The 21,860-nt window shown below is 36.2% G+C and overlaps 1 protein-coding gene across 3 annotated transcripts in view; it reads right to left on the bottom strand.

The window, feature by feature from the left end:
* Positions 1 to 2,626: 2,626 nt before the first annotated feature.
* Positions 2,627 to 21,860, bottom strand: part of GRB14 (growth factor receptor bound protein 14) — a 67,333-nt gene continuing 48,099 nt past the window's right edge. For all 3 annotated transcript variants that reach the window (XM_050900415.1, XM_050900416.1, XM_050900417.1), the window contains 9 exons: positions 16,087 to 16,224; positions 14,925 to 15,035; positions 14,639 to 14,734; positions 13,369 to 13,449; positions 10,397 to 10,513; positions 10,241 to 10,298; positions 10,062 to 10,149; positions 6,641 to 6,734; positions 2,627 to 3,374 (listed from right to left, as the gene is read on the bottom strand). In XM_050900415.1, coding sequence (XP_050756372.1) covers positions 3,228 to 3,374; positions 6,641 to 6,734; positions 10,062 to 10,149; positions 10,241 to 10,298; positions 10,397 to 10,513; positions 13,369 to 13,449; positions 14,639 to 14,734; positions 14,925 to 15,035; positions 16,087 to 16,224 — 930 coding nt within the window. In that variant the 3' untranslated portion in view covers positions 2,627 to 3,227. The remainder of the gene's footprint in view (positions 3,375 to 6,640; positions 6,735 to 10,061; positions 10,150 to 10,240; positions 10,299 to 10,396; positions 10,514 to 13,368; positions 13,450 to 14,638; positions 14,735 to 14,924; positions 15,036 to 16,086; positions 16,225 to 21,860) is intronic.

The raw sequence follows: 21,860 nt of genomic DNA, 5'->3' as shown, positions 1-21,860 counted from the left end.
CAAGCTTAGTTCTCTCTTCCTGGCACTGCACTGCACTACACAGATACACTCACAGAAGTATAAAATTTTAAATCTGAAGAAAGTATGAAGTGTTTTTCAAATATCATGCTTCAAACCTAGGTGCTTTGACACTGATTTTCCATCAAGAAGTTTAAGACTGTAGATTCTGACCTCCCCAAACTAAAGGTAGAAACATATCACTTCCTTATGTATTAAAAAAAGCCCTCTGCAAACAATACCTATTTCAAATGTAATTTTTAAAAAAATCAGTCCTTAAATGTTCTATGAGGTAGATATAAAATTGTCCACATTTTGTAGAGAAGCAAACCGTTGGAGACAGATAGACTGGCTTGCCCAAAATAGTACTGATTTCTCCCTGAGCTGCTAACAACTCCTGATTAGCCAATTTTCTTTGTGAAGGGGGGCACCACAGTGTAGTATTTCTAATTAGAAGCCACAGTTAACACACTGAAATTCTGTTTAAAGAGCGTTGCCTACACCCTCAAAGAACTTTATGGTCAGACATATCCTGGGTGGTATCATAAAAAAACTTGCCATTTTTCTGACAATAAAATATTGGTTGCTAGTAAGGATCTTGCAAGTCATATATCAACCACCTGTACCATTTAGCATGTTTTAAAGTAGTCTGGGATACCAAGGAGTTTGGTTTGGTTTTTTTGTTTTTACACATTAAGACTACCTCCTTCATGCTTCTTCCTTCAGTAATATTTAAACAAGGAGGTAGCCTGTTAAGTCATTTAAACACCAAACTAGATTTTATTACTTTTACTGGTTCGGTTTTTATGCCATAGTCATGAACAACCATACAGTTCAGGAAAGGTATGCACATTTGTAAAAAAAAAAGATTTTGTATTCTCAGCAAGATTTCAGTTCAGATTTTAATTGAGCTGTCAAAATGCAAGAGGCAACACTTTACAGAGTAAGAATGCTTTGAATACTTGCCAGTTAAAAACTTTCAAATGTCCAAAAACCATGTTCATTAAGCAATACTTCATCTTACTTAGGGTTTTTTGATCTTGTGTTTGTTTTTTTTTTTAATTTCACTTGTGAAAAAAACCTGAAAAAGCAGGCAAAGATTCTTGATCGTTGATGTCTCTCCACCACATGACATAATCCCCACATTCTCTTTTCTTTTCTGATAGGTCCAAAGGTGACAGGTACTCACTCACCGAGCAGTTAGCTTCTCTACCAAGCATGCTAGCAAATACATAAATACAAATCAAAATTATGGCAAAGCTTTCACATGTCCAAGCAGAAATGGACTACAGTAGACAATTCATTTCGTTTGTCAGAAGATGATCAAAAAACCAGGGATGCAGAGGAGAATGTTTCTCCTTATTCTATACCAATCTGTGAAATAATACTAGGCCTGAGAAGTAATCACATTATTAAACTAAATCTGAAGAGGTTTTAATTAAATCTATATTTTTGTAATTACAATTTGAAATTATATTTGAGGTTTAAAAGTCAAATTTATTAGACTGTGAAGAGTTTTACAAGGCATTCCTAATGTAATGAGCTTAGGTACCACATATGTTGCATCTTTGGTACACGTTATGAAGAGTTGCTTTTTTAATGAGCTTTAAAAACTGTATTTGCATACCAGAGGAAAAGGTCAGTGACGTTATGGATCAAGTCAGTAAATTAAGTATCACAGTATTATGTTATGATGATTGCCTTCCACAGACACAATAACAAAACCATAGACTATAGTTACCATACTATTCTAATGCTTCCATCTACATGACCTTGTCAGCTTACGCACACTGGCGCTGCTGTGCCTCGCGTCTATCTTACTCCACCCCTTGCCCAGGCCTCCTTCACCTTCTCTCCCCGCCAATTCCTACAGCAGAACAGCTGGTATGTCTGACAGTCAGAGAATCAAAGCAAGCACAGGAAGAAGGGACCGGATTCAGTGTGATGGCCCATCTCCAAGCACTACCTTGCACTTCAGCCTTTACCCCAAGCAAAGATACCCAGGGCCAGGTCCTGAACCCTCGTAACAAGATCAAACCTATTGGACAGCAAAGCATCATGACAGGGTTGCCTCTTTCAACCCAAGCCCCATTCCACTCGAGTCTTTGTTCGAGGATGCAGCAGTATCATCTCTCTTTCAAAACACAAACCAAAAGTATTTCTAATTTTCTAGTCCAAAATTTGACTCGGTCTACCGTAACAGTTCTTTTTAGCTGGAATGTTAGATGTTTGGTAATCTCTAAAGACTGGCTGACTGGTAGCTATACTGAAATTTTTGTTCTGTGATAAATAATAAAATAAGCTAGGAACTGACTGCAAATACACTCTCACCAGGTTTTCAGCAAAGAGTAAAGTTCACTGGATTTACCTTTATTTGTAAGTACTGTCAATTTGTAAATATTACAACATTCCCTTTATTTTTTAAGGGCAATTGAAGTTGATTCCCTCCCCAACTCTGCAACAATCCACACTACTTAACAGGTCTCCCTCCCCCTCTCTCTGTGTTAGAGACCGCAGCTATACACTAAACCACGTTATGCACTACATGATACTTTATGCATGTTTATACATATCACAGCCAAGTGAGTGACACTCCAGCTCTGTATAAAGATGTAGATTTAGTCATTAGAGAAAAAAATCCTTTAAAATATTACAACAGTAATAGCACAACTCAATACAACTGATCAGTTATAAGTAGTTTTAATGATTCTTCACTTTTTGTATATGATAATCCTCAAAGTAGCATTCAAAAATATAGTGCAAAATATTTATTCATTTTATTTACAAATAAAATGCGCAGTTCAGCTTCTTATCCTCACCACCGTAAATGTTACTCTTCTATGTGATGAACAGAAATTGAGAAACATTTGAAGAGACAAAAAGTTAATTTTCAACCTAAGAACAAAGATCTTCCCTTCAGTTATATTTTTGTAGAAGTTACACAATATTATTTTTTTAAATTGTTTTCAATTGAAAAAAACCCCAAAGAAGTCCAAGACAACACTAAAGAATTACATAGGAAAGAAAGTTCTTTTAAAACCATAAAGTTAATTTCGCTGTGACAATCAAAAAGCAAAGTTCTTATCTATATAGAATATACTTTTTTTGCAGCTTAAACGTAGGATCTTTACAATGTAATGCTTTTTCCCCTCTTACTATACAAATTGCCTTTAGGGGAAAAAGTATTCTAGTATCTTCCTTTCCCTCTGATGAAACAACAGATGCTTTGGTTAAAGAGCAATTCGTGCGCAATAGTGTTTTAACTTGCAAGGCAGTACTCCTTTATTAAGTTGGTAGAATTCCACTAGCTGGATGAGATCCGTAAATCTGGTATGACCATCATCAAGGGTATAGAATAGCTTCCCATCATCTTCCAACTGTAAAAATGGAAAAACAAGATAGAATAAAATCCTGTTTTGCTATGGTATTTGTTCCCAATTGAAATACTTGAGAAGTCTTCTTGTAGACCAAGATATTCATAATCTTATGACTTCTGAGAGAAGGAAAAATACAGTGATCATTCACAGCAAGATCAAAAATAAACAACAGAAAAATAATGTATTCGTTAACTTCACCTTTAAGTTAGGTACATGCCTAAAAGGAAAGAACAGTTAAATAAGTATAGGAATATTCTTTCTGCACTAACAATACTACTTTATTAACTATTTACAAAACTACACTGCTAGTTAAGGAATTACCAATGTGTACATGTGTAAATCCCTGTGCTCCAGCCAAGAACCTGAAAATGGATTATCATCCATTGGACTTTCCTTATGCATGCAATTTTCCTGCCAACACACTGAAGACAAGGAAGAGTTAAGAATTCAGATGTCTCTTGACTGGGACTTCATTTTTAGCTTATTTCTCCCCCTCCAAGTTAATCCCAAACCTTGAAGTGAATACCAGACAGATTGCTAATTCTAAAGCAATCAATATTTTGCAAAGTAAAAACTCACATCAAAGTTATGTTGTCCAGGAACCTAACATCTTCTGCAAGCTAAGGCGGCTGTTATGAGAGAACATTTATTGGAAAAAGACAGTCCCAGAAATGTATAGCAATTCTTCTTCTTTTGCGTGGACTACAGAACAGCTAATTTCAGGACAGACTACACTGAAGTTAACTTGTATCACCTCAGAGTAGTAAGGCTGAAACATACATTTAAGCTACCAAGTTCTCTAGCTTTCACAGTATGGGATCCCATATGTATCCCAAAGGTTTTCTTTTCAACTTTTTACAATCAATTCCATGCCACCCACCTGCAATACCTATTGCACATGTTACCAATGTTAATGCGGGGGAAGCTTGAATTGGCAGGCTGCATGCCCTATCTGAAAGGAGACATTTTTAAATGCAGTATAACCTGAAGCAACCTAAAATGTAAGAGAAAAATAATTCATTTAGAGACTGAATGATGTTTACTCGTAAAAAGACCTTCTAATGTCATTTATTTATTTACATTTAGTAGGAAAGTTTATCTTCACTTCCCAATGACTAGAAAAAGGCAAGAGTTCAGAAGAACACTAGGATCTGAAGTTCAAAAAGGTAACCTTGATCTCCAACTAATAAGCTACCAACTTACTGCAGTAAACACTACATGCCTTGTTTCTTAGAAAGTGATAACTTCATTTAGAAGATCAGCAGCAACTGGAAGCAAAACTTTTCCCCCCTCAAAAAATACTTTTCTGAACTCCTTAAAGAGTATTGTTCTAGCAAAAACTGAGCATGCAGTAAGTCAAGGTATTGAGAATGGCATGAGGGTACTGAATGCAACTGGACATTAAATAACAGAAAGGAATTGAAAAATGCCTATGTTTGGGGAACTAACAGTCTCCATATTCACATTCTCTCTCTGGATTAAGTTGTTCTCATTACAGATTTATTTTTTCTGGTAACTAGCATAGGATAAATTGCCTTACTTTAAAAACAATCAAAAAAAATTTCCTTCAAATAAGACAGGTTTTGCACTGAAGTGGTACAGGTCTTCTAGACCATCAGCATGGAAAAACTGACCCAAGTCTGTAGAAAATCTGTGTCAAAACAAAGAATTCCTGGTTCCTCCAAAGATCCTACAACAGGACAGCAAGGTTTTAGCATGCGTGTATATGATTAATTCCTCACATGCACTGCTTACATCTGCAGAAGAACATTAGAATTGACTGGATAATTTTTTTGAAGGGAAGAGGAGAATCATCCAGCTCAGAGGAAACTGAAGATAACTGCAGCTTCCTGCTACATCTGCTCTTAGAGAAGAGAGGGTCTGTTTCCTGATAGGGAAAGAAAAAGTGGTCTCTCAAATTTGAGAGTTAAAAGACATCCCAACGAAGCAGAATCATACAGTATTTGTACAGAGTTCAGAAGGTTTTCTAAACCACACAACAGTTATCCCAAAGTAAATACTAGAAGCGACCACAGTCAATAGAAGCACACAGGTCTTACACCTGGGATTCTAATCACAGAGCATACGCTGATGCTTGCATGGGATCCAGGGCACAGCTATCACTTTTGGTTGAAGGACTCCTCCATTGTTTATACCTAAACACAACGAAAACCCTGGGCAATTCTTTCAACTACCATTGATTCACTCCTTTCCTCCTCCCAAATAATGCTTCAGTTTTATTCTACAGGAACTTTTTTAGGGGAGGATATCAGCTACAAGCCCTAGGTAAGGCATACAGAACTTTGGTGAATGATCATAGTGGATCACCAGATCAGAAACAAAAAAAATGCCACTACACTCATTTCTACTTAGAAACAGCAGAATCTCCGAGAAACTTCAGTAGGAAGAAACATGGAGGCTAGAGTATTATGTGGTCTGGAGGAAAGGTTCTTATGAAGAGAGAAGAAAAAGCTATAGATTTGCTCAGTTATGTCAAGCATCTGTGGCTAAAACACATAATGCTAAAGTGTTTCTCATCTCAACAGAAGCAGCCTGTAAAGAAAAGAACATAAACGACCTCTGGAGAGAGTGGAAGTGATGGGGAGAGCTGGCCATTCTGGCAGGAGAATTGCATGATATCTTCAATGAAAACTGATGGAAATTTTATTTCAATTTAGGAAATTTCAGCTTACCTATGAGTAGCTGGACTAAATAAGGATATCAATTTTTTGCTAAAATTGTCCCCCTGAAGAAGACTCGGACATGAATATACCACAATAACATGAATCAAGAAAAGAAGTCAGCAAAAAATGTTTGACTCCAAATACTGAAACTATCCTGAACAGGTGAGTCAGTGAGATACACACACACACACACACACACGTACGTTGCAGGCAGTCCACCTGAACAGATGACTCAAAAGAAATTGTGCACATATTGAAAAATGAAAAGGCAATATGACCTTTATTAATACATGATTTTCATGCCATCAGGGTTGCTCCTATTCCAGTTCAAATAGATTTGTCTACTTTTTCAAAACACTTTTTAGGATTTCATAATACTAGTCAAGCTTTATAACAAATCAAACAGCAAAGCTCAAAAATGTTCAACTGTACTCAAGAATACTAATTATTTTTAGTGATGCAGGTATTATGTTTACATCTTCCATATAACAGCAAAAGAAAAAAAAATCCATCACTATTCCATCACAATTATTCAATTGTTTTGTTTTACAACTGTATAGATAGACTGAAAAATTTACTTACTGGTACAATTTGAAAATGCTTTATTTTTAATCCATGACTCAATGACAATACAAATGTTTTGGGGTTACTTTGGCTATCACGTACCAGGAATACCCTAAAAGAGATTGAAAATTTTCACAGTAAGATCACTCTGGAAAGCCTTTTGTAAACATCCAGTTAAAACTGTTGTAAATTCATTACAGTAAGTATTAGTGAAAACCAAAAATAATATTAATTATGTAAGTTATGCTTTTAATCAGTATTTCTTTGCAAATGTGTCACTGGAAATACTTTTTCTTAAATTCTTCTTCACCTTGTCTATTATGTGAAAAATACGCATTCTCAGAATGAATGACACTGTAGGCGTTAGTTTTCACACTGCATAGAATTACAATGCATCTCTTCAGACAGAAAACCACCCTCAAAGTTTGTGCTTTGAACAAAATTTTTCTTTGGACTCTTGACAGTTACCCAAATCACAAGCGTTATAGGGAAAATTCAAAAGGTAGTTCAACAGGAAGTTTACAGAAAAGGTAATGCAAGACATACCAAAATTATTTTCACATCTGACCAATATTCATAAATGCACACTCACTTCTGCACATCGGCAAAATTCCCACTGAGACAGAGCTACACTCTGCTCACTTTATGGCATCATTATTCAAATCACAACACTCTCAATGGCCAACAGTGTCACTGCAACTAGTTCACTGATAACTTATTCCAGCCAGGTTATGGACAGACATAATTTTGCCATAATCCTGGTAGGATAATCTAGTACAGGCAAACAATGATTACCAATAAGAGACAGCTTTCATTGAATCAAGCCCATAATCATTAACATTTCTATCAAAATCCCCATCCAGTCTAATTCGGAGCTCTGATACTAATTCAGTTATTAAAGAGGGTAATTGCCAACTCAGCATACGGCTTGTAAGAGCAGACGGCAAGTATAAGGACAAATAAGACTTCTCAATAGACTCAGGCTCTCCTAACAAGCTCTCTCTCACCACCTAGTGGCCTTTTCACCCTCTCCAGGACATGAACGAAATTTTTCAGAGCAGTTAGCTAGATCCCTTGCATAAACTTAAATCTTTTATATGTTTGTCATTAAGGACTGGCATTTTATTTTATTCAGAAAAATGACACTATGAGAATGTGCCACTTTGCAGATATCCAAAATGGGGTCTCTACACCCAAATACTGGGATCCACATTAAACAACACACTAAGTAATCACATTGGGTAGGAAAGAAAATACAGGTTGATTAGGATTTATGTTCCCATTCACCAGTTCTTTTAAAGTCCATTTTCTTACTTTTTTCCTTGTTTTAACAGCAAAGATAAGCAACATTTGTTCTCCTTCACATAAAAAGGTCTTTACTCTTTTCTAACCTTATCACAATAGAGCTACTTTAGTTGTCAAAGAACCTTTAAAAACTTTATTATGAAGAAAGGGTTGTAGTTCACAGAATCTTAGAAATGTTGGTTGGAAGGGAGCTTTTTAGACATGCTGGATGACTCCAAACAACTACTCCTTCATAAACTTATAAGGAATTCTCTGAATGACCAGTTGCATTTTTGTCATGGGCCCTTTGGTAATGCTATTATCCCATTCATCAATCAGATGCCAATCAGTTTGCAATCTTGTCAACCATTTATCACTGAAAAGTCTTCAAATGTCTGTTAGGGGGTAAAGTATGAAATCTACAATATTGCTGCATAAACTTCTTTAAGAAAGTTGGTTTTACACCAGAACAGTAGATCAAAAAACTTTATTCCTTCACAGCACACCTTAAGATTGTTGCTGTCCCTAATTCTGTTATTGGGTTACCCTAATACTGAGACTACTGTAGATCCTTTATATAATAGTCCCTTTATCTTCTATAAGCCATCATGAACAGCATATTTGTTGGTACATACGGTATTACAGAGGCCCTATGACCTCTGTCATATATGCAGGAGATCTCTCTGCTTGGGATCACCTTAAAAGGCTCAACATGGATTATTTTCTCTGTCCCCGCCCCCCACCCCCAGAAACTAAAATCTTGTTATTCCCATAAAAAACTTCTGTATTTCTGGTGATAATTCATTCTTTCAGCCCATCAAAAAGCACAGCATTTCTCACATGCTGTAATGTATTCATGACTTCATTGTAACTCCTGAATATGTATCTGACAGCATATGAGCGCTCATACTACCATGTCCAATCAATTCTGGACAGTCCATGCAAGAGTATCATCCTCACCAAAACTGCAATGCACATCTATGAATAGATCCAAGAATATAACATAAACAACACTATATTAAACTAATGGTAGCAAGGTATTCACTTTCTCATCTCAAACACCATTGCTCTTTACTTGCCAAATCTACTGGGTTTCGTTTAACAGTATGTATGCGTACCCACTGAAATACACTGGAACATTCATCAGCCCTAGAATGACATACTGCTCAAAAATACATGTTGGGTTCACCCCTATGTCCCGTCCCTCTCATGTGACAAATGCAAAAATGAATGCAGTGTACAGAAGCAGTTTCTGTACTTAGCCAGGCTTAAAAACAGGACTCCTGAAATTAAAAAAAGAAGAAAAGATACAAAAGAGGAAGTCCAATTAGCCATCCTTGCTGAGTATGACTATTTTTGTCTTCCTTTCCTTCCCATCACTTTTTTTTTTCCTAGAGCCCTTTCTGCAGATGTAGAAAATAGTATTACAACATACTTAATCTAAAACTGAAGGAATTTAACCAGTAATCTGACGTTACAGGTACCTAACTGGAAACAGACTCAGAGAAACTTAAGAGTTTTATGGAGTTACTTGTTGAATGAAGGAGGCCCAAGTTTACATTTAATACAAGAGTAAGGATAAAAAAACAGAAATGAAAAACAGGAGCATTTGAACATAAAATACCTACTTCCTTTGTCATTTTTTTAAACTAATATTTAAATGACAGAAAAATAAAAATCTTATCCTAATGTTTATTGTTTACCATTAAGGGATAATATGATTTTTAGTCATTTCATGAGGAAAAACACACTTTTTTCAATGGCTGTCCCTGCACTGTTCATCTTAGAATAATGTTTTCAGGCTTTCTTTCATTCTTTCATCACTAATAAGAGATACAAAAGACACTGGTGCCAAAGTTGACAGTTCCCAGAGAATATTGTGCAAATACAGAGCTCAAGTGCCTGGCTCTGAGCGGACATAAGTAATCTGTCAGTGACAGAATCGAAGTGTTAGATCACCACTTTATTGCTTCCAAAAGATATAAAATAGAAACCAACTGATCCCCAGATAGCCCTATACAAAACAATTTTTATTTCTATTAGGTAAGTGCAAAATCTTCCTTCCTCCATCTCCCCCCCCAATAAGAAGTACATTAAAATAGCAGTTGTTGACTAGAAATGCGTCTCAGAAGAGTTATGTACAGAATTAACTTACCCATCTACAAGTCCATGCTGTAAAATAAGTCTCTGAGCCTCTTCTCTAGAGATTTTATGATGAAACCATGACTGAGATCTGTGTATAGCTGTAGAAATAAACATCTTAAAAAAACATTTTGCCTTTATTGAAAGAACCAGCTATTGCATTTCTCTGGCAATGAATTAACTCACACATACCCATGTCAGACATGGCAATAGGACTACCATGTGAGTTGAGTCGTAGACACCCTCTCCTCTGTATGAGAGAGAAGTAAAAACATGATTTCAAAGCTTTTTTGTTTAAAAAAAAAAAAATCAGAAAATACTATTCTGATAAAGCAAAGGTGTTTATACCCGCCATGCTAATCCTTCTTCAACTGCAACTGAAAGGGCTTCTGTTGGATTTTCTATAATTCTGCTTCTGTCTCCTGAGAAATCCATTGCTACTAAAGAATTTTCTGAAATGCTTCTCTGCAACAAAGAAAAATAAATTCAGTTTGTTCATTTTTCAAAAGATCCATCATTTAAAAGTGAGCTTCTGAGAAAACATTACGTTTTGTAAGTGGTGTTTCAAGTATTTGCAGTGTTTCCCATCAGAGCCAAACTCATTTTACCCTAGGGAGCATTTGTAATTCCAGTATGCTGCTGCAAAGCTCAATTTTACAGTCTGGCAGGACAGATCATCTTTTTGCGTTACTGCAACGGATGAGAAATACATTGCTTTACCATAAACTCTATTTATATTTTTAACTAGAAGTAGCCCTTTGCATGTCAAAACAAGTCAGGAAACTGTTACTAAGTTGTCCAAGTGTCCTGGTTTCAGCTGGGATAGAGTTAATTTTCTTCCTAGTAGCTGGTATAGTGTTGTGTTTTGGATTTACTATGAGAATCATGTTGATAACACACTGATGTTTTTAGTTGTTGCTAAGTAGTGTTTCTACTAAGTCAAGGATTTTTCAGCTTCTCATGCCCAGCCAGCAAGAAGGCTGGAGGGGCACAAGAAGCTGGGAGGGGACACAGCCAGCACAGCTGACCCAAACTGGCCAAAGGGATATTCCATACCATATGACATCATGCCCAGTATATAAACTGGAGGGAGTTGGCTGGGAGGGGCAGACCGCTGCTCAGGAACTAACTGGGCATCGGTTGGCGAGTGGTGAGCAATTGCATTGCGCATCACTTGTTTTGTATATTCTAATTCTTTTAGTATTATTGTCATTTCATTATTATTATTATCATTATTATTATTTTCTTCTTTTTCTGTCCTATTAAACTGTCTTTATCTCAACCCACGAGTTTTATTTTTTTTCGGTTCTCTCCCCCCTCCCACTGGGCGGGGGAAGTGAGCGAATGGCTGCGTGGTGCTTAGTTGCCGGCTGGGGTTAAACCATGACACCAAATAACAGAAAAAAGATAAAATCCAAACTTCTCATACATAACCATCAAATTAACAAAGATTTGAAATATTTTATTATAAATATGTCATAAATTTATATAATTTCTATATAAACTTTTACTCTAAGTTTACCAGATTTAAGCATTGAAAACAGTTATTTCTATAGAGTTTAACTTCTATTTTAATACATCCCTTCTAACTCTTATCACAGACTCAACAACTGTAGGATCTGTCATAAAAAAATGCTTGTTATTTTTCTCCCAGTGAAGATCACGTTTGTAACAATAGAATAAAAAGCATAGAAGTTTGACAAAACAGTCTTAAAATTCACCAGAATACTTCTTAGAAACCAAGGTTTACAAAATCAAGTTTAATATGGATCGTAGTGGCTCAAATGTTGGCAGGCACTGGAATATCAAATAATTAAAAGAACATTCTAGCATTCTGTAAGTTAAAGTAACATCTGGAACACAGGAGGCCCAGATTTCTGTAGGGGTAGTGAAGCTTCCCAGTCCAAAACCAAAGCAGCTCTGTTTTGTTCCTGTTCGGTTACAAACATGAATATAACTAGAAATGGAAGACAGCAATTCTGTAGTTCACCGTAATTCTTGACACTGTAGCCTAAGGTCTGCCTGAGTAACTGTAATCTGTAAAAAACTTTGCAAAAGTGAAAAACCAAGGGCAAAATAAGATAAAATGTTTGCCTCTAGGAGAGTGGAGGGAACTCCTTCTAGCTGACATGGTTGTGAGTTACTGAGGAATGTGAAACGTGGAAGTGGTTTCCCTATGAAGTATGTTCATTAGCTTGTGCACTTAGTTCCCAAGTTTATCCAATTTGCTGTTTAATTCATGAATTATACACAAGTAGAAAAACAGTGCCATGCTTAATACTGGTTACAGATTCTGCCTGCGTTAGAAGCTACATGAGCTAAAATGCACACAACAGTGTAAGAGGAGAGAGAATCAGTAATGGCTCCCAGATCTGTTATAAAAGCAGTAGCTGGCTGTTGAAACAGCTTCACATATCAGAAAGTAAAGACACAGTCAGTGTATTAAGCACAGTTTTGCAGCCATGCTTATTAGCAATATCACTGAAAACTGTTTTTGTGAATACCTATAATAGCAAATGCACATTTTAGGCATTTTAACAGCAAGAACTGTAATAAAAGCTCAAAAAATCCACCATAAAATCACTGTCACAAGTCCTGGCAACAAGTAATTTTTACCGAATTTAGCCAACAAAAACCAAAAAAGTGATATAAATCATGAAAAAGTCTGAAATGAAATGACTCATAAAGAACTGGGATAACATAAGATATTAAAGAAAAGGACAACCTGATCCAATCCCAACTATCTGACTGAGGAGACGGACAAAGCATCTAGTATAGGCTGTTGTTCCTCCAAAACCCAGTTCTGCCAAATTATGGTGTTCCTCTGAAGTCCAGTCTGTATTACACCAGCTGAAATTAATCTCAAGTACTTAATATTTTATATTTTAAAAAAATAAAATGGAAGTATTACTGTATACTGAAAAGGATTTGTTATAGCTTTCTTATTCATCATTTACAGCATGTGTAACCTTAAACACTTTGCTTCTTTTTTAATGCATTTATAGTTCTGCTGCTCTGTCTTCAAAATCCTCTTTCCATTCTGTTTGACAGTGATAATAAGCCAATGAACTCCCAAAATACTGGAGGTTTGACAAAGGGAAAAAGCCTGTTAACTGGTCTGAACTACCCAGTTTGTATTAAGCAAGTAAATAAATTAATTAGCTCTCTAGTCAACCCTGACAGCCCTAAAGATTTCGGCAAGCATTCGCACATGCAAAGATTTGCAGGATCAGGTCAGCAGTACAACTGACACAAGTTACTTAAGAATAGCATGATGGCAAAAACAATGTATTTATTCATGGAGCTACTGTGGGACATACCATAGGAGTTATATTCAAAGGGCTGCAGCCACTTCTACCTTGATATGGTTGCATGTAATTCTGATACAGCTGCATCCCATACTAAAACCAGAAAATAACATGGTTAGCATTTTAAATTATAAACCTAAGCCAAGTAAATTTTTTTTCCAGATGTAGAAGATAAGACATGCTTTTCTTTGCCATTAAAAACCAGGGACCAATGCTGTTAGGATAAGGAAATGCACATCATCATCATTGTGGCTGCTGCCTTTATAAATGTACACTCTGCATTAAATACTACCCATTTAATACACCAACTGACTTATTCCTATTTTGTCACACACAGACATATTTTAAAAACATATTAAAGTTCCCTTCTTGTGTATTCTTGTCACTTTGTTCAACATTACTCAACAATCTCACTGAATTCAACATAGTTACATATAAGCATACACTTAATGTTAAGTATTTGCAGGACTGAGGCTTCAAGACATCATCCCATCCCCTACAATGATTCCAGTAATTTAGTCTCTCTCTTTTTGTTGGGAGGAAGAAAAATAAGCTTTCAGAGTACGAAATTAATACTGCTATTGCATGAGAACCTAGAATTATGTTACTTCTCTACCCCACAGTATCAAAATTTCACATAGTAAACTGTGCTGGTTTTGGCTGGGGTATAGTTAATTTTCTTCAAAGTAGCTACTATGGGGCTAAGTTTTGGATTTGTGCTGAAAACAGTGTTGATAATACAGGGATGTTTCAGTTACTGCTGAGCAGTGCTTACACAGAGTCAAGGCCTTTTCTGCTTCTCACCCCACCCCACCAGCGAGTAGGCTGGGGGTGCACAAGAAGCTGGGAGGGGACACAGCCGGGACAGCTGACCCCAACTGACCAAAGGGATATTCCATACCATAGGATGTCATGCTCAGCATGTAAAGCTGGGGGAAGAAGAAGGAAGGGGGGGGATGTTCAGAGTGATGGCGTTTGTCTTCCCAAGTAACCGTTACGCGTGATGGAGCCCTGCTTTCCTGGAGATGGCTGAACACCTGCCTGCCCATGGGAAGTAGTGAATGAATTCCTTATTTTGCTTTGCTTGTCTGCATGGCTTTTGCTTTACCTATTAAACTGTCTTTATCTCAACCCACGAGTTTTCTCACTTTTATTGTTCTGATTCTCTCCCTCATCCCACTGCAGGGGAGTGAGCGAGCAGCTGTGTGGTGCTTAGTTGCTGGCTGGGGTCAAACCACGACATAAGCTTAAGCAAGAAGTTAACTCAACACAGAAAAATTACCTTAAGCAACCTAACTGCTGTCATCCAACAGGTCCTACTTTGTTCATCATCTGCACAGAGCTGTTTCAGGTCTCTGGTTCCTCCTGATTTGTTAGGCTAGAAGGCCACAGCACATTTTTTTAGCATTAATGCATATCTTGAAGATAATACCTGTTGAAATAAAAGCCACTAATTCTCCTATTTTATAATAGACAGCTGAATATTGTTTTCAAAAACCTTAAAGAAACTTAAGCTTACCTAAAAACTGTGGCTTGCTTTAATATATATCAGAATAATAAGCTTGTACCTTAAAGCAGAATCCATAGTTTGTTGGTGCTCCAGAAATCTTTTTGCCTGTCAAAGACATGTACATATCACTATTGCTGAATTCACAGAAAAACTGCAGATGCCTTGGCTCCTAAAAAGAAGAGCAATGTAATACAGTTAGAGTATTTTTAGCCAGCCTCTCCAGATAAGAAACTCAGAAGAGTATAGTAGTTATCCTGTTCCAAAATACAGTCTTACATACTGCAGTTTTAACAGTGACATCATGAAATCTAGAAAGAGACAACTCAACGTTAATTTTATAATGCAGAGAAAAAACACCTCAAACTAGTCAAAGAGTTCATTCTTCCAGAGAGGGAGAAAAAACAAAGTACAAGTGATATCATTTCTGGGAAAACATCCACTACATTCAAGCCACAATAATATTAGAGTAGGAGTCAAGTTTTGAGAGCAGTATGCATTTCAAACATCAAAATAAAATATACTTTCATAATCTGAAAAACAACATACTGCAATAATTACTGTCTGGTACTATTTCTAACCATTATCCCCATCCTCTAAGGTTAATTAAGTCAAGGAAGCAAACAAAAGAAATTTGCTGAAGGATACAAAACAGTTCAATGAATACTCTGGCAGTTAACAGAGAAAATTCAGAACAAGAAAAAACGTTGGTTTAAGTGGTTTATATAAAAGGTGTCTCAACTGCAATGTATCCTGTTTAACATAATCAGGTTTAAAGTACTGCCATCAAAAAGTTGAACTAGTAAAATGACAAAATTCGAGAACTCTTGAAACCTTCCTATAAAATCCTTTTATACACAGGTTTTTTGTTTATTTTAGATAATGAAGTCCACTTTTCAGAGCATCTACTTATACTTCAGAACTTTAACTACTATTTGAAAATTCATTTTAAAAGGGTACTCTGTTAACTGATTGTAAAAATATCAACCAGAATGAAGCAAAGTTATCAGGCAAAAAGCAACTACTGTTTCTAAGACAGTACTTTCCCAATTTTATATCTTAATATCTTTCTAGATTTTATCTATAATAAATAGATTTTTTTTCCTTTTTACCACTGTAAGTTGAAATTCAAATTTTGGTTATTATTACAACAAATGATAAATACATACACATTTGCTCTAACTTTATAGTTCTCTCATTCTTTTTTTTTTTCCTTCCCTTACCTTAGATGTACCTTTAGTGGAAAAATAAAGGCCAGATCTTCTCAAAAGAAAGTACAATTTTTTCCATGATTTTTTTCCCTGCTCCTTTGCATGCAAATAACCATGAATCTCAGGATACGTGCTGGAGCTTAAGAACATCTGAAAGAAAATATCAGACATGCCTTTTTCTTTTCATCTGAAACCAGCTTTCTGTTTCATTAACATACTCAGACAGGACTAAGAGGAATAAACCCCTAAATCCACTATCACACCACAGTAATTCAGTTATGATTGCATCTAATCCCATTAAGAGTACCTCTGATTTAAGGTGTGTAGAATGTTACACAACTCAAGGTATGCTAAGCAAGTTACATATTTATATGGCACATATGGTTTGAAATGAGAGCATTAGTTATGCAATATGTTGACTTCAGCGCCAAAACCAGCGTAAGAAGTTCTGATCCCATGCCTTACACCCTATTTATACAAAACTGCAAATCAATGCTACCAACAGAAGGAAAAAAAACCTCCATCCCTCCCTCCCCCATGTTAGAAACCAGACAAGGGAACTGATCTGAGTTAAAATTAATTCAGCAAACAAATCACAAAATCTGAACCACAAAACCATGCAGGTCAGGCAGATATTACCGTTTTCAAAAGGAGGGAACAAAGGTCTCAGGACCTGAAGTGGTGCTTAAGTAGGAGCTTTAGCAGCTTTAGTTGAACCAAAAAGAGGAGAGGCTGGGCCAGTCACCAAGACAGCTCCTGCCTCCACTCAAGATATTCAATGGCTTCTCTTTAGCTGTTTCAACCAGACATTGTCAGCGTGCAACACAGCTGTTATCTTGCTAAGACCAAGTACACAGTTTTACTCAGTCTGCAAAAGTACCCACCAAAAGCTGGCAACCGTGTTAACTTTATTCTAGTTCCACGTAATGCATTCTTTTTCATTACTCTTCTTCCAATAAAACTACTCAGAACTATGACTCACATCTAAACATACTAACCTAGAATTCTTCAATTTCCATATACGCAAAGGAATCTATGTTATTACTAAGCTCTTCAAGGAACCTTGCCCCAGGCTGGCCTGCAGTATCATAAATACTATCTAGGCTTATATAGAGGTAGGGAACAAAGGATTTTCTGGTTGATATCTGCAGCTTTCATTGCTGCATTCTCCTCCTGACCACTGCCACTTCCAGAAAATCTGATCTGAGGACACGAAGCAAGAGATCACCAGGCAGGAGACAGACTGGCCAGTACGGGACTGCAGCAAAACGATGAAGTGAATGTGATTTTGGAAGTACACCAAGTTCTTTGGCCACTAGATAATACAGTCCAACCAAGATACACAAGGTTTCTTTCACTTTTATTGTTTTCCTACCTTGCAGTCAGATGCATGACTGCACCACCCGTAGACCAACCTGAGCTAACTAAATTCAGCTGCTGTGAATGCAGTAACATGGGCAGGCTTCATTTGACAGGGGAGTCCCCTAGCCCACAACTAGGAGTGCGTTATGAATAGCTTCACCGCTAGTCACCGGAAGAGTTAAATTACAGTAAGACTGGGTACATCTATCTGCATGTGCTGCTGGCACACAGCTGTGTGCAAATGCAGTTTAAGCTACTGCAGCCACACTGAAGCAGACGGGTAGGTCCTGGTAGGTGTTCCAGCCTGTTAATCTTCCCATTTGTCACATATGAACAGGTTCACTGACAGTGAATATAAAGGCTGAATTCAAAAAGTATTTTAACTCCGTAAACAAAGTCAAATGGAAGCTTTAGGAAAATCTAAAATAGTCAATGCATGTAAAAACAAAAGAGCATCTTTTTAGGCTTTAGTATCTCTGCTGAAGATGGAAGGAGTGGTTGGCTCCCAGCCTGCACAAGTGTCTTCCCCAGGATTTCTGCCATAAGAGCTTCAAACCAGAAGCGCTGTCATGAAAAACACTTTTCTTACTCAGCAGACTGAAGCGGAGGAGCAATACAAAGCTCAGCTTCAACAGTCACTGTTGTACCCATGCTATCAATTAAAATAAAGTAGCAATAATGCTAGGAAAAAGGCAATCCTAGATCCATCTTTTTCTTTCTAAGACAGCTGAGGACTGTGTGAGAAAATATAACACGAACAAGCTGTAGTCAAAACCATTAACTGTCAGAAGGTATGAACAGTAAAAATACTTCAGAGTGAGAACTCAATGTCTGTAATAAACACCTAAAACTAAAGGCAGTAGAAAAGATAACTTCCTTGGAGTTTTTTGTTGCGTGTTGGTTTTGGTTGGTTTTTTTGTTGTTGTTTTGTTGTTTTTTTTAATGGAGGTACATGCAAGTTTATTATAGGGGGGAATGGATCCCTGTTTATACAGATAAGAGGTAATCAAAATAGGATAAAAATAAGAAAAATTTTAAAAGTCCTTAAGATAGGAAGAAGAAGTGGGGAGAGTTAAATGACGGTATGCTGCAGACAGGGATTACTGGTCACACAACATGCAGAAATAGGCTTGCATCCTCTCCCCCATGCAGTGAAATATATAACATGATATGTAGGGTGGTGTCGAATGTCACCATGTCTTTCAGATACTAACATATGACAGCACCAAGGACTTGATTATGATTTGATTAGCTATAAAACCAACCAATTTAAAATCAATCTGAACAAAAACCAAAGCAAATAAATGTCTTTTATTGGGAAAAAAAAAAACAAACAAAAAATCAAATCAATCAACAAGTGAAAAAACAACAGAACAGGAAAAACATTGCACTCTCTCAGATGAATGTAATAATAAAAAATGCATAAATACTAGATGTCACTGAATGCAATAAAGATTGAGAGCTGCACCCCTAACTATACAACTTATTTGTCTGCACCTTCAACATTTGCAATGAAAGAATGGTTGCAGTAGTGGAGACAAAAACATTTGCTAAGGTGGATGTTTCTCAAGCACTTACACACTATTTTGGAGAGTTGAAGAAGCCATCATTTTCCTAAGACTCTGTGAATCAAGTTGATTGATTTCTTCAAAGATGTGATGACAGCCGGCCATGATCCAGCCCAATGCTACTGGGAATGAGCAGGATTTTCCCCTGAACCTGCTGATAAATTTTGGGGGCACCAAGTAATTCCAGTGAAGAACTGATACTGATTCTCAGTATTGTCTCCTATAGACTTCAGTCAATCTGAGGGGTTTAGACTGGGAGAAAGGCCAGCAAAACCTAGTGTGGAAGATGGGGAAAGGCAATGGGGAGACTAGAACACGTCTAGGAGATTGACAGGAGACTAAAACTCAGCGCATGGCTATTTCAGCCTGAAGCCAGATGAGAAACTGGTCAGGGAAAGAGGGACCTGCTGTGGCAGAGAGATTAAAGACATGAAAGCTTGAATCTTAAATTTGTGAAGGCAGAGAATGGGAACAACTAAGAACACGGGGCAAAAGATGGCAATGGGGAAAGGGCAAAAGGAAAAGACACTATCAGTAATTCTACCTTTCACAAAATTATGACTGTTTGTCTTGGTAATCCTGTTCTGTCTTTAACTTAATTTTTGCATATATAACATTTATTTTTTATGTTTATTTAGGAAAGACATATGCTCCCTTCTTTAATATATTAAGAAATAATGCAAGGTTTTTTTCATTGCCCTGGAAGATGGCTTGGTCATGTGCTATCCACAATAGCTTTTTTTAATGTATTCACATTATATGTAAAAAGCTATTACTAAGAAGCAGCCAGATTGGTCAATAGAAGACTTGGACTCTGAACTTCAAGTCTACCTACAGAACCTGAATATCAATTGCATCTATTAAACAATGAGGAAGAGCGGGGGGAATAGGTCTATTCTTAAAGCAAAACCAGAAAAAAGTTAATTACCCAAGTAATTTCAATCTTCTATTTTGAAGAGGTCACTGTTAAATTCAAAACACTGATTGACATACTGCATAGTGAAAAAAATTCTGCTACAAATACAATTAAAGATTAAAAAAACAGAATTACAAAATTGGACAAATGTTATTCACAGACAAAAAGAAAATGAAAGAAACCTAGGATAAAATTTTGACCCTTCAAAGTAATTTAAAAAAAATTTATTGACTTCAGTGAGGCTAGGATTTCACCTACTAACTCAGAAGGACTCAATTCTGTCAACACTATCTATGCTGTGCAGTCTATTAATTGGAAATGCTGTCATGAATAAGAATACAAAAGGATCTAGTACATACATGAATTCATCTAAAAGAAAGAGTTGCTCCAATAAGCAGACGGTGTTTTAAACAAGTCACAAGCCCCATTTAAAATTACATTCAACAACAGTTTCACATCTAATTAGACCAAGTGAATTAATTTGTTGCCCACCTTTGAAAGTTGCTAATTCTCAAAAAACAAACAAACAACCCACTCCAAATTTTGAAAATAATAGAGTATTTCATTACTATGGGGAGAGGCCTCAGATTAAAATCTTCATACTATGTTTATTTTTGACATTTTAAAGCATCCAATTTGCAAAAATAATCTAAAGCACGTTCCAAATGATCCATACTGCCTACCACTAGACATGTACATACAGTGTTGTGTCTCAGAGCAGCCATACTCTAATCAATATAACGACACACTTGTTTTTTTAGGCTAAAGATCTTCACGGCAGAGATTAAACCTCTCTGGTATACATAGACACTCACTATATGTCAGACCTAGTAATTTCACTTAGCACATGCTAAATGGATAGGAGACGGGTAAACTTTTTTTTGGTTTGGAGGCTATTAGATGCTCTGATTTAAAGTCATCAGCCAAAATACTCATTCTTTCACTTTCAATGAAAATCAAGAAAAACATGCTTGAAAAACATTTTACTTGCTTACAGCTCAATCCACAAAAAGCTATAAAAGTATCAGAAGTGATTTTTTAATCACTTGTAAGCATTGAGTTGTTAAAACTAATGTCTCTCTTGATACTTGACCAAGCACATCGCAAATAATAATGTAAGCCCATTAACTTGTCTTAATGAAAGTTTCCAAGGAAATAGCGACCCACTGTAAACAATTCACCCAGCAGCTTCTGCTGAAACATGCACAACGGCTGCACAATCCACAAAGGTATTCTCTACTTTGTGCCTAGTAAGTTTTATTTGACGAAATACAGTTAGACAATACAACATAAAACAGCAAGAGAGGAGAGTTCGCAACAAATTTTTCAAGCTATCAAAATGAGATGTAACTATATATATTTAGAATTATTCTAAATCTTACCCACAACTCTGCACACGTTCTACATATCACAATATGGGCTTAAGGAAGTTCTTTGCAAGAGTATATGGCAAACAGTTCCATTATAAAAGTCTTCATTTTTTTTTTCAAACTACCAAATCACATTTGCGAGCAAAAAATATTAAGTTCTCTTAACATAAGGGACAAGATTTTCTAAATTAAATGTTTATGTTAGACTGCAAAATCTATTTGCTATTTCGGTAGCAAACGTGAATCAATTTTCATTAGATATGCAGAATCTTTTGAAATTACAAAGTTTTTATTCAGGTTTGTAAAAACGATTTACAGAATCTAGCAAGTGTCAATTAAATTTAATTTGAAACATTTTTTACTATATTTGGGATAATCTTAACCTCCTAACTAACATCCGCTTCTATAAGGATATAACTACTTAATACAGAAGAATGCTTTGAGAATTAGTTCTTTAATGTTTTTCATTTACTGGTGGCTGTTAAGGTAGAATTTATTATATAGATAAAAAAAAATCTGTAATTTCTGTATTTCTTTTAGTTCTACCTTAAATATCTTGTGTTATTATGT

The sequence above is a fragment of the Gymnogyps californianus genome, chromosome 7 (assembly GCF_018139145.2).
Source record: "Gymnogyps californianus isolate 813 chromosome 7, ASM1813914v2, whole genome shotgun sequence".
NCBI lineage: Eukaryota > Metazoa > Chordata > Aves > Accipitriformes > Cathartidae > Gymnogyps > Gymnogyps californianus.
This window is presented reverse-complemented; position numbering and strand designations above follow the sequence as displayed.